General features: G+C 45.3%; 1 protein-coding gene across 11 annotated transcripts in view; it reads left to right on the forward strand.

Moving 5' to 3' along the window:
• The first annotated feature begins 765 nt into the window (after window positions 1–765).
• LOC137384354 (archaemetzincin-2) overlaps window positions 766–13,280 on the forward strand; it is a 98,873-nt gene continuing 86,358 nt past the window's right edge. For 2 of the 11 annotated variants that reach the window (XM_068058264.1, XM_068058261.1), the window contains exons 1-2: window positions 7,191–7,549; window positions 9,290–9,594. In XM_068058264.1, coding sequence (XP_067914365.1) covers window positions 7,494–7,549; window positions 9,290–9,594 — 361 coding nt within the window. In that variant the 5' untranslated portion in view covers window positions 7,191–7,493. The other 9 variants (XM_068058263.1, XM_068058265.1, XM_068058267.1 and 6 more) reach the window with 9 other exon arrangements.

Genomic DNA, 13,280 nt, shown 5'->3' on the forward strand with positions numbered 1-13,280 from the left:
TTCTCTCTCCACAGATGCTGCCAGACGTGCTGAGTATTTCCAGCGTTTTTTTTTATTTCAGATTTCCAGCATCTGCAGTATTTTGCTTTTATTATTATGCAAGATGTGACAGCTAATACATCAAAATTGACTTTTTGTCCAAACTCGGGACATAAATTCTTTAGTTACCATAGTAGTTAAATGTAACTTGAACTCTTAATTAAGAATGAGATAAATATCTGATGGAATAATATAGTGCTGGTTTATTTCGAATAACATGCAAATGAGACCCAACCATTGTTTATAAGACCTGGGCAACGTGTTGGAAATTACTTTGCTTGTCTGGTATGTTGCTGTTAAAGTGACGTTTGTTCTTATGGTTAATAATACGCAGGAGGCACAATCGCGCGTATTCTCGCTGAGTGGGAGGTCGGTTTCATACATCCGTTTGAACTCTTCGTTATCAAGTCATAATTTTCCTTCACCCATCAAAAAATGATTTAATTAACTTACTACAGATTAACACCATTGATTCTTCCCATCTAAGTGAAAATGTTTAAAAAGAAAGGTTAAAGCAATAATCTGCAAACCCAGATGCAGGAGTTGGATTGATAATAAATCACATTACGCACATCCCCGAACCTCCATCTTGCTGAGGCCGCTTACGGCGCTCGAGCCGCCCCAGGCCCCGCCCCCCGCGCTGGGCGCGCCACGGCGGTCACTGACTGACCGCCAGGTGAAGTCGGCACTGTTTCGAGCGGTGGCGCTATCGCGGGAGTCCGGCCAGTTTTGGGCGTTTTACTGCCATTGTTATGCGCATGAAAGAAAAAAAATCATCCTTGTACCACCACACCTTTCCGTCCACGTTCATGACTGCAAGTTGACGATTTAATTTCGGCAGATGATGCGTACTTACTGTTCATTACGTTGATAATGTACGGAAGGGGTGATTTGAGGATGTAGGTCGATTGAAACGCGGTTTCGATTATGTGCAATTCGGTGGAGTTTCTTGTTCAGGTGCAAAGGGGAGGAGTGAAGGCCTTGTGTGGTATTAAAATTAGATTTTGTAAACGCCCCAGTTTGGCATCAGTTAAGGCGTAACAAGGTAGCTTTTTTTTAAGTGGGCTACTAGGAAATAACGTGGTGCAGATTGAGGAATCGCGGTTCTTTAAATAGTCGTTTCTTGTGTTCTAATCTTTGTATTTTATGTCATGCCATCATTTAGTAACATTTAAATTTTTATTCTCGATGAAGAAAATCCAGAACTCCAGCTCCTTTGCAAATGTGATATTTCCTCCCGCTTTTGAGCAAAAAGTGGCGAACCTAGTTATAGGATATATTTCAGTTAGATTTAGGATAGACATGCAAAAAGACAAAGATAGACTAGCAATAATTGAGGAAAAACTAATTTTATTAAGCTGAGCTGTGATTTCGCTAAAGTGAACTGGAAACAGTTCAGTGCCAGATCAGTGGGAGGCATTCAAGGAAGAAATAGTGAGGGTTCAGAAGTAAGTATGTCCACCTGAAGTAAAAGGCTGGGAGTGACATCCAGAGCCCCCTGGATGTCAAGGGGCTTAAAGGAGAAGATAAAGGAAAAAATGGAAATTTATATCAGATACCAAGTGTTCAATACTGCAGAAAACCTAGAGAAGTATAAAAAAATGTAGGAGTGAAATTAAAAAGGAAATTAGGAAAGCAAAGAGAAGGCATGAAAAAAATTGGCAAATAAAATGAGGGAAACCCAAAGATTTTTAATAATTACATAAAGAGCATGAGGACAACTAAAGAAAGAGTAGTAATAAAAACAAGAAATGCTGGAACCACTCAGCAGGTCTGGCAGCATCTGTGAAAAGAGAAGCAGAGTTAACGTTTCGGGTCAGTGACCCTTCATCGGAACTGACAAATATTAGAAAAGTCACATATTATAAGCAAGTGAGGTGGGGGTGGGGCAAGAGATAACAAAGGAGGTCGAGATTGGACCAGGCCACATAGCTGACCAAAAGGTCATGGAGCAAAGGCAAACAATATGTTAATGGTGTGTTGAAAGACAAAGCATGAGTACAGATTAGGTGTTAATACACTGAATATTGAACAGCAGCAAGTGCAAACCTGAAAAAAAACAGTGGGTAAGCAAACTGAACAAACTAAGATGAAATGAAATAAATGCAAAAAAAAAAGATTGTAAAGAATGTAAAAAAAAAGGAAGAGAAAATAACTAAAAATGAAAGTAAAATGGGGGTCTGTCATGCTCTGAAATTATTGAACTCAATGTTCAGTCCGGCAGGCTGTAGTGTGCCTAATCGGTAGATGAGATGCTGTTCCTCGAGCTTGCGTTGATGTTCACTGGAACACTGCAGCAATCCCAGGACAGAGATGTGAGCATGAGAGCAGGGGGGAGTGTTGAAATGGCAAGCAACCGGAAGCTCAGGGTCCTGCTTGCGGACTGAGCGGAGATGTTCCGCAAAGCGGTCACCCAGTCTGCGCTTGGTCTCCCCAATGTAGAGGAGACCACACTGTGAGCAGCGAATACAGTATACTACATTGAAAGAAGTACAAGTAAATTGCTGCTTCACCTGAAAGGAGTGTTTGGGGCCTGGGATAGTGAGGAGAGAGGAGGTAAATGGGCAGGTATTACACCTCCTGCGATTGCAGGGGAAGGTGCCATGGGACGGGGATGAGGTGGTGGGGGTAATGGAGGAGTGGACCAGGGTGTCGCGGAGGGAACGATCCCTTCGGAATGCTGACGGGAAGGGAGGGGAAGATGCGACTGGTAGTGGCATCACGCTGGAGGTGGCGGAAATGGCGGAGGATGATCCTTTGGATATGGAGGCTGATGGGGTGAAAAGTGAGGACAAGGGGAACCCTGTCACAGTTCTGGGAGGGAGGGGAAGGGGTGAGGATAGAGGTGCGGGGAATGGGCCGGACACGGTTGAGGGCCCTGTTAACCACAGTGGGGGGAAATCCTCGGTTGAGGAAAAAGGAGGTCATATCAGAAGCACCGTCATGGAAGGTAGCGTCATCAGAGCAGATGCGTCGGAGACGGAGAAACTGGGAGAATGGAATGGAGTCCTTGCAGGAGGTAGGGTGTGAAGAAGTGTAGTCGAGGTAGCTGTGGGAGTCGGTGGGCTTATAATGGATATTAGTAGACAACCTATCCCCAGAGATGGAGACAGAGAAGTCGAGGAAGGGAAGGGAAGTGTCAGAGATCGACCATGTAAAGGTGGGAGAAGGGTGGAAATTGGAAGCAAAGTTGATAAAGTTTTCCAGTTCGGGGCGGGAGCAGGAAACGGCACCGATACAGTCATCAATGTACCGGAAAAAGAGTTGGGGGAGGGGGCCTGAGTAGGACTGGAACAAAGAATGCTCGACATATCCCACAAAAAGACAAGCATAACTAGGACCCATGCGGGTACCCATTGCGACACCTTTTACTTGAAGGAAGTGCGTGGAGTTGAAAGAGAAGTTGTTCAATGTGAGAACGTTCAGCCAGGCGGAGGAGGGTGGTGGTGGATGGGGACTGGTCGGGCCTCTGTTCCAGGAGGAAGTGGAGAGCCCTCAAACCATCCTGGTGGGGGATGGAGGTGTAGAGCGATTGGACGTCCATAGTGAAGAGGAGGCGGTTGGGACCATGAAACTGGAAATTGTCAAAATGACGTAGGGTGTCAGAAGAGTCACGGATGTAGGTGGGAAGAGACTGGACCAGCGGAGAAAAGATAGAGTCTAGATAGGAAGAAATAAGTTCAGTGGGGCAGGAGCAGGCTGACACAATGGGTCTGCCAGGACAGTCCTGTTTGTGGATTTTGGGAAGGAAGTAGAAGCGGGCTACCTCCTGCAAGGACTCCATTCCATTCTCCCAGTTTCTCCGTCTCCGACGCATCTGCTCTGATGATGACGGTGCTTCTGATATGACCTTTTTCCTCAACCGAGGATTTCCCCCCACTGTGGTTGACAGGGCCCTCAACCGTGTCCGGCCCATTCCCCGCACCTCTACCCTCACCCCTTCCCCTCCCTCCCAGAACCGTGACAGGGTTCCCCTTGTCCTCACTTTTCACCCCATCAGCCTCCATATCCAAAGGATCATCCTCCGCCATTTCCGCCACCTCCAGCGTGATGCCACTACCAGTCGCATCTTCCCCTCCCTTCCCCTGTCAGCATTCCGAAGGGATCGTTCCCTCCGCGACACCCTGGTTCACTCCTCCATTACCCCCACCACTTCATCCCCTTCCCACAGCACTTTCCCCTGCAATCACAGGAGGTGTAATACCTGCCCATTTACCTCCTCTCTCCTCACTATCCAAGGCCCCAAACACACCTTTCAGGTGAAGCAGCTATTTATTTGTACTTTCAATTTAGTATACTGTATTCGCTGCTCACAATGTGGTCTCCTCTACATTGGGGAGACCAAACGCAGATTCGGTGACCGCTTTGCGGAACACCTCTGCTCAGTCCGCAAGCATGACCCTGAGTTTATGGTTGCTGGCCATTTCAACACCCCCCACTCTCATGCTCACATATCTGTCCTGGGCTTGCTGCAGTGTTCCATTGAACATCAACGCAAGCTCGAGGAACAGCATCTCATTTACCGATTAGGCACGCTACAGCCTGCCGGACTGAACTTTGAATTCACAAATTTCAGAGCATGATGGACCCCCCTTTTTTATGTTTAGTTTTTTTTTCTTGTTTTCTTATTTATTGTTTATTTGGTTATTTTATTTTAGTTTGGTTAGTTTGTTTCTACTGTGTCTACCCACTTTCTGTTTAAATTTTTTTAAATGTTGTGCTTGTAGTGCTTTGTGCTTTACAGTTAATTCGCACCCCTTCTGTACTAACGCCTTGTCTTTTAGCACACCATTAACATACTGCTTGCCTTTGTTCCATGACCTTCTGGTCAGTTATTCTCTGTGACCTTGTCCTATCAACACCTCTTCTGTTATCTCTTGCCCCACCCCCTGCTTTACTTGCATAAAACCTTTTACATTTCTAATATTTGTCAGTTCTGAAGAAGGGTCTCTGACCTGAAACGTTAACTCTGCTTCTCTCTCCACATGTTGCCAGACCTGCTGAGTATTTCCAGCATTTCTTGTTTATATTTGGATTGGCTAGGTTGTTTTCTTTGGAACAGAGGAGGCTGAGAGACCTAATTGAAATGTATAAAGTTTTGAGGGGTCTAGATAGAGTGGTTAGGAAGGCCCTACTTTTCTTGGTTGAGGGGTCCCTAATCAGGCGGCATAGATTTAAGATAAGAGGATGAAATTTAGAGGCTTTTCAAGGGGAAATATTTTCACCCAGAGGGTGGTAGGGATTTGGAACTCACTGCCTGCTCGGGTGGTAGATGAAACCCTTATAACATTTAAAAAGTACATGGACATGCACTTGAAGTACCAAAACCTGCAAGTCTATGGACCAAGAGCTGGAAAGTGGGATTAAGTTGGATGGCTACTTGTCTTCTGGCAAGACCATGATGAGCCCAATGGCCTCCTTCTGTGCTGTAATTTGCTATGATTCCATGATAGTATCTTCGGATATTGCCCTAAACAATTAACAATTTGTTTGATCAGTTTTTTTGTAGTGGGTTGGACAAGATGCTGCAAGTGTGTTAATTGTAAAGAGGTAGCTACAACATCAATATTTTCTAAGATTTTAAATATTAGATTTGCTTTTTTGTTCAGATATTGAGACAGTGATGGTCTCAGGGTAAGATTTGAAACAAAGATGTGTGTTCGAAGTTTGAAATGAAAACTGAAAATAGTAGGCATGCACAGCAGATTGATCAGAATTTGAAAGAGAAAAATGCCAATTATTTTTGGATATTTAGGATACACAAAACATTACGCATCTTTTTCTATTCGATGCTGATTGACATGCTGGCCATTTTCAACCCTCTATAATAATGACTTTTTATACTTTAAAAAAAAATCTCTGGTCATGCATCACAAAGTTTATTGAATTGTTTGTACACTTAGATGGGTAAGTTAGAAATGTTACAGTTTGTTTTGAATCTTTAGATGAGCAAACAATAATGAGATACAGCAAGAAAGACTTGACTATTGTGGTGTACTGGTCCTCTTCCTGATTTCCTATCGCTTATGAGTTAGTTACTTGTCAATAGGGAAACCCCTCCACACCCCTCAAAGTAGCAACACCCAATAATGATAATTGGGCATTCTCTTAGTTTGATGGCAAAGTTGTATTGATTATTTGAATTGTGTTTATTGTACAGTGTACTTTATCTCAGTCACAATAACTTGTATTTATATAGCACCTTTAATGTATTAAAACTTCCCACGGTGCTTCATAGCATGATAAAGCAAAACTTGATACTGAGCCACATTAGGCAATATTAAGGCAGATGGCCAAAAGCTTGGTGAAAGGAGTAGGTTTTAAGGGAGGAAAGAGAGGTGGAGAGGTTTAGGGAGGGAATTCCAGAGCTTAAGGCCTCAACAGCTGAAGGCACTGCCACCAGTGGTGGAACAGACAGGGATGCCCAAGAGACTAAAATTAGCTGAGCGCAGAGATCTCTGGTTGTGGGACTGAAGGAGTTACAGAGACAGGGAGCGGCGAGGCCATGGAGGGGCTTGAAAACAAGGATGAGAATTTTAAAATCAAGGCATTGCTTGATTGGGACCCAATGCAGGTCAGCAATCATGGGTGATGGGTGAATGGGACTTGGCATGAGTCAGGACTTGGGCAGCGGAGTTTTGGGTGAGCTTAAGTTTATGATACGTAGAGTGTGGGAGGCTGACTAGGCATGCGTTGGAAGAGTCAAGACTAGAGGTAATGAAGGCATGGTTGAGAATTTCAGCAGCAGTTGAGCCCAGGTAGGGACTAAGGCGGGCAATGTCATGGAGGTGGAAATGGGCAGTCTTAGTGATGGCATGGATATGTGGTCGGAAGCTCATTTTGGGGTCAAATATGACACCAGGATTGAGAACAGTCTGGTTCAGCCTCAGATAATTACCAGGGAGAGGGATGGAGTTGGTAGCTATGGAACAGAGTTTTATCAGGAACCAAAGACAATAAGTTTGGTCTTCCTGATATTTAATTGGAGGAAATTTCTGTTCATCCCATACTGGATATCAGACAAGCAGTCTGATCATTTTACAACAGTGCAAAAGAGGTGGTGATGAGATAGAGCTGGGTGTCTGAAATCGCAGTAAGTTATAAAAGAAAAATACTGCAGAGTCTGGACCTCTGAAATTAAAACAGAAAATGCTGGAAATACTCAAGTCAAGCAGCATCTGTAGAAAGAGAAACAGCTAACTTTTCCAATCAATGGCTTTTTGTAAGAACCACAAAAATCACAGCAAATCTGTCTGTGCCTAAACATCTTCAGGTGTATCATTAAGTACATAAAATGGTGACCTTTCAGCATCTAAAAATCTGATGCGAACTAGAAAAGGAAAATATGCATGTGTAATGATTGGAAAGTGAGGGAAGGGGTAAACTGCAGGCTAAGATTAATAGATTTCGTAACACAGCAAGGTTTTCTCAAAACAAATGGGAAGAGATGAAAAATGCAAGTCCGATACACTGATTTCAAGACTATGAAAGGAAGTGACAAAGGCAAAATGTGAGTACAACAACTTCAATAGAAATGGAGTAAAATGAAATTTGAGTGGAAGAACCTGTCTAGAAAATGGATGTTCAACAGTACTATCACACAATTTGTGTTTGGTGTCCTCAGTAAAGAGGGAACCACCATGAAGCAATGAGTATAGTGTATTAGATTATAAAGAGCATATTTAAATCACTGCATGGATAAAGTGTTTGAAGCCCTTCACCATGGCTTGGAAGATAAATTACACTGGTGGACAGGTATTCCTTTCTCTGCAGTTGTCGAAGAGAATGCTTGAGGCAGAGCATCCAGAAAGAATGGTGATGAATGACAATAACATTTTAGTGAAGGGAATGGCCCCTTCAGAAAGCTGAGATGGAAGATTAAGATGTGCATTATGGTGTGGCTACACTGTAGATGGTGGACAGTGATTTTCTAAATGCAAATACTATTGGGATGAAGGTGATGTCAAGAGAGACTCTGTCCTCGAGAGGAGCAAGAGTGGAGGATCAGAAAATGGGGTATATGTATTTGAGGGGCTTTGTTAATTGCAAAAAGAAACATCTTGTTACAGGGAAGCGGGGGTGGGTGGTGGTGGGGGTGGTGGTTGACATCCCAAGATCTGATGTAGAGCATAGCAGCTGAAATACAGAAATTAAGGCAGGAGTCTTTGCAGAAAGGATGAAACATGGTCCAAATATTTGAGAAAGTTGGTGAACTTCTGATAACTATTAGTATTAAGCCCACTGCTTAGAGAGGAGACAGTGAGAAAGAAAGGAAAGGGAATGAGTTTGGGAGGCGGTGGATGAATGTGGGTAGTGAGGGATACAAGGACATGGTCGGAGATGACCTTATCTGAACGAGGTGATGGCAAGCGAGGTGTTGTGAGAAGGTGGAGTCGAGTGTACAGCACAAATGTGCGTAGGGGAGTTTATATTAAAAGAGAGAGGGTAAGGGAGGAAAGGAAAGCAGTGAAATCAGAGGAGAGAGGGGATGGGGATTGAACTCCAACTGTCTAGACATTGGCCCTCCATTTGCCATGATACCTACTGCTGTCGATGTGCTCAACCATTCCCTTACCTGAACCTTTGATGTCCTTGTTCCCAGAAAAACATGCTATCTCCCACTCTGGTTGTTCCATTGGTACCGCTCCCATCTTCAATTTCTTAAGCTAAGGTGTGCAGACTTGAGTGTATCTGGTACACAACTAGTTAAGCCATCAATCAACAGATTTTGTTGGACCAGATTTAAGTTGAAATTTTTGCAGAGGTCACTAACATTGTAGATAAGGGAATTTCGATGGATGTTATTTATATGGACTTCCGGAAGGCATTCAGTAAGATTTTATGTAAGAGACTTGACACAAATGGAATTGGAGGCAACATTTGGGTAGTAAATTGGTTAGGATCTAGGAGCCAGGGGATAACAGGGATGTACTCCAGTTGGCAGGATGTGATTGTTTACCCCCAGGGACTTGTATTGGGACCTGTTTTTCACATTATTTAGATGAAGGAATAGAGAGCCATATTTCCAGGTTTGCTAACGACACCAAGTTAAGTAGCACAGTTAGTAGTGTGGATGGCAGCAGAAATTTGGAAAGGGTCTTTGATAGATTGAGTGGACAAATAAACAGATTTGATTTTGGAAACGGTGAAGAAGATAAATGCAGTGTTGTCTGTTAAAAGTTTATATGTAGGCAAAAGAAACTGAACTAAACTAAATGAAATTAATACTGAGTTTTAATTTTCTTTCTAGTAACTTTTATTTGTTTTACTCGATGGAGACTATCAGACCCGATGAAGAGGCGCTGAGGACAGCCTTGATATCTAATCATAAGGATGTAATTGAACTGTATCAAAAATTCAGTCCAAAGGTGAAACGATTCCTAGAAGAAGCGTTTCGTCCAGATAGCACCCTCTTCAAACCTATTGAGTTGCATTTGAAGTCTGACTGGATCCTTAGCCACCCGGAACCAAAGCAAGATTTCTACACATTTTACAGCAGCGTACACAGGAAAACACCAGTTTCTGGGAAAAACATTATTTACATTCAGATCATTGGTATGATCCTAAAAAACTATTTCATTCCGATTTTTGAGTAAGGAGTCTGTTCATTTTTAGTAGAGTTTGTTGTGTCCAAAATCGAGGCCCTGCATGCTGCACAGCTTCTTCCACATCTCCCTCCACCATAGTCACTTCATTCTGTGAAGTGCTCACCTGCTCCCTTTCGTGACCATTTAACTTGCCTGCTCAACCCCTGTTCATTGACATCATCAACCATTTTTAAAAATTCATTCATGGGATACGGGCGTCGCTGGCCAGGCCAGCATTTATTGCCCATCCCTAATTGCCCTTGAGAAGGTGGTGGTGAGTTGCCTTCTTGAACCGCTGCAGTCCATGTGGGGTAGGTATACCCACAGTGCCATTAGGAAGGCAGTTACAGGATTTTGACCCAGCGACAGTGAAGGAACGGCGATATAGTTCCAAGTCAGGATTGTGTGTGACTTGGACGGGAACTTGCAGCTGGTGATGTTCCCATGCATTTGCTGCCCCTGTCCTTCTAGTTGGTAGAGGTCGCGGGTTTGGAAGGTGCTGTCTAAGGAGCATTGGTGCATTGCTGCAGTGCATCTTGTAGATGGTAGACACTGCTGCCATTGTGCGTCGGTGGTGGAGGGAGTGAATGTTTGTAGATGGGGTGCCAATCAAGCGGGCTGCTTTGTCCTGGATGGTGTCGAGCTTCTTGAGTGTTGTTGGAGCTGCACCCATCCAGGCAAGTGGAGAGTATTCCATCACACTCCTGACTTGTGCCTTGTAGATGGTGGACAGGCTTTGGGGAGTCAGGAGGTGAGTTACTCGCCACAGGATTCCTAGCCTCTGACCTGCTCTTGTAGCCACGGTATTTATATGGCTACTCCAGTTCAGTTTCTGGTCAATGGTAGCCCCTAGGATGTTGATAGTGGGGGATTCAGCAATGGTAATGCTGTTGAATGTCAAGGGGAGATGGTTAGATTCTCTCTTGTTGGAGATGGTCATTGCCCGGCACTTGTGTGGCGCGAATGTTACTTGCCATTTATCAGCCCAAGCCTGGATATTGCCCAGGTCTTGCTGCATTTCTACACGGGCTACTTCAGTATCTGAGGAGTCTCAAATGGTGCTGAACATTGTGCAATCATCAGCAAACATCCCCACTTCTGACCTTATGATTGAAGGAAGGTCATTGATGAAGCAGCTGAAGATGGTTGGGCCTAGGACACTACCCTGAGGAACTCCTGCATTGATGTCCTGGAGCTCAGATGATTGACCTCCAACAACCACATTCCTCTTCCTTTCAGCTAGTTGTGACTCCAGCCAGCGGAGGGTTTTCCCCCTGATTCCCATTGACCTCAGTTTTGCTTGGGCTCCTTAATGCCATACTCGGTCAAATGCTGCCTTGATGTCAAGGGCAGTCACTCTCACCTCAGCTCTCGAGTTCAGCTCTTTTGTCCATGTTTGAACCAAGGCTGTAATGTGGTCAGGAGCTGTGTGGCCCTGGCGGAACCCAAACTGAGCATCACTGTGCAGGTTATTGCTAAGCAAGTGCTGCTTGATGGCACTGTTGATGACACCTTCCATCACTTTACTGATGATTGAGAGTCGACAGATGGGGCGGTAATTCGCTGGGTTGGACTTGTCCTGCTTTTTGTGTACAGGACATACCTGGGCAATTTTCCACATTGCAGGGTAGATGCCAGTGTTGTAGCTGGAACAGCTTGGCTAGGGGCGTGGCAAATTCTGGAGCACAGGTCTTCAGTACTATTGCTGGAATATTGTCAGGGCCTATAGCTTTTGCAGTATCCAGTGCCTTCAGTCGTTTCTTGATATCACGCGAAGTGAATCGAATTGGCTGAAGTCTGGCATCTGTGATGCTGGGGACTTCAGGAGGAGGCCGAGATGGATCATCAACTCGGGACTTCTGGCTGAAGATTGTTGCAAATGCTTCAGCCTTATCTTTCGCACTGATGTGCTGGGCTCCCCCATCATTGAGGATGGGGATATTTGTGGAGCCACCTCCTCCAGTTAGTTGTTTAATTGTCCACCGCCATTCATGGCTGAATGTGGCAGGACTACAGAGCTTAGATCTGATCCGGTGGTCATGGGATCGCTTAGCTCTGTCTATCGCATGCTGCTGACGCAGTTTGGCACGCAGATATTCTTGTGTTGTTGCTTCACCAGGTTGACTCCTCATTTTGAGGTATGCTTGGTGCTGCTCCTGGCATGCCCTCCTGCACTCTTTCATTGAACCAGGGTTGGTCTCCTGGCTTGATGGTAATGGTAGAGTGGGGGGTTATGCCGGGCCATGAGATTACAGATTGTGGTTGAGTACAATTCTGCTGCTGCTGATGGCCCACAGCGCCTCATGGATGGCCAGTTTTGCATTGCTAGATCTGTTCGTAATCTATCCCATTTAGCACGGTGGTAGTGCCACACAACCCGATGGAGGGTATCCTCAATGTGAAGGCGGGACTTCGTCTCCACAAGGACTGTGCGGTGGTCACTCCTACCAATACTATCATGGACAGATGCATCCGTGGCAGGCAGATTGGTGTGGACGTGGTCAAGTATGTTTTCCCCTCTTGGTTCCCTCACCACCTGCTGCAGACCCAGTCTAGCAGATATTCCTTTAGGACTCGGCCAGCTCCGTCAGTAGTGGTGCTACCGAGCCACTCATGGTGATGGACATTGAAGTCCCCCACCCAGAGTACATTTTGTGCCCTTGCCACCCTCGGTGCTTCCTCCAAGTGCTGTTCAACATGGAGGAGTACTGACTCATCAGCTGAGGGAGGGCAGTAGGTAGTGATCAGCAGGAGGTTTCCTTGTCCATGTTTGATCTGATGCCATGAGATTTCATGGGGTCCGGAGTCGATGTTGAGGACTCCCAGGGCAACTCCCTCCCTACTGTATACCACTGTGCCACCACCTCTGGTGGGTCTGTCCTGCCGGTGGGACAGGACATACCCGGGGATGGTGATGGCAGTGTCTGGGGCATTGTCTGTCAGGTATGTTTCCATGAGTATGACTATGTCAGGCTGTTGCTTGACTGGTCTGTGGGACAGCTCTCCCAACTTTGGCACAAGCCCCCAGATTTTAGTAAGGAGGACTTTGCAGGGTCGACAGGGCTGGGTTTGCCGTTATGGTTTAGTTTTTTAGTTTTAGAGATACAGCACTGAAACAGGCCCTTCAGCCCACCAAGTCTGTGCCGACCATCAACCGCCCATTTATACTAATCCTACACTAATTCCATATTCCTACCACATCCCTACCTGTCCCTATATTCCCCTACCACCTACCTATACTAGGGGCAATTTCTGATGGCCAATTTACCTATCAACCTACAAGTCTTTGGCATGTGGGAGGAAACCGGAGCACCCGGAGGAAACCCACGCAGACACAGGGAGAACTTGCAAACTCCACACAGGCAGTACCCGGAATTGAACCCGGGTCGCTGGAGCTGTGAGGCTGCGGCGCGAACCACTGCGCCGCCCAGGTGGTCCTGTCGGTTTCATTCCTTTTTATTGACTTTGTAGCAGTTAGATACAACTGAGTGGCTTGATAGGCCCTTTCAGAGGGCATGTAAGAGTCAACCACATTGCTGTGGGTCTGGAGTCACATGTGGGCCAGACCAGGTAAGGACAGCAGATTTCTTTCCCTGAAGGACATTAGTGAACCAGATGGGTTTTTATAACAATCGACAATGGTTTCATGGCTAT

Source organism: Heterodontus francisci, chromosome 26 (assembly GCF_036365525.1).
Source record: "Heterodontus francisci isolate sHetFra1 chromosome 26, sHetFra1.hap1, whole genome shotgun sequence".
NCBI classification, from domain to species: domain Eukaryota; kingdom Metazoa; phylum Chordata; class Chondrichthyes; order Heterodontiformes; family Heterodontidae; genus Heterodontus; species Heterodontus francisci.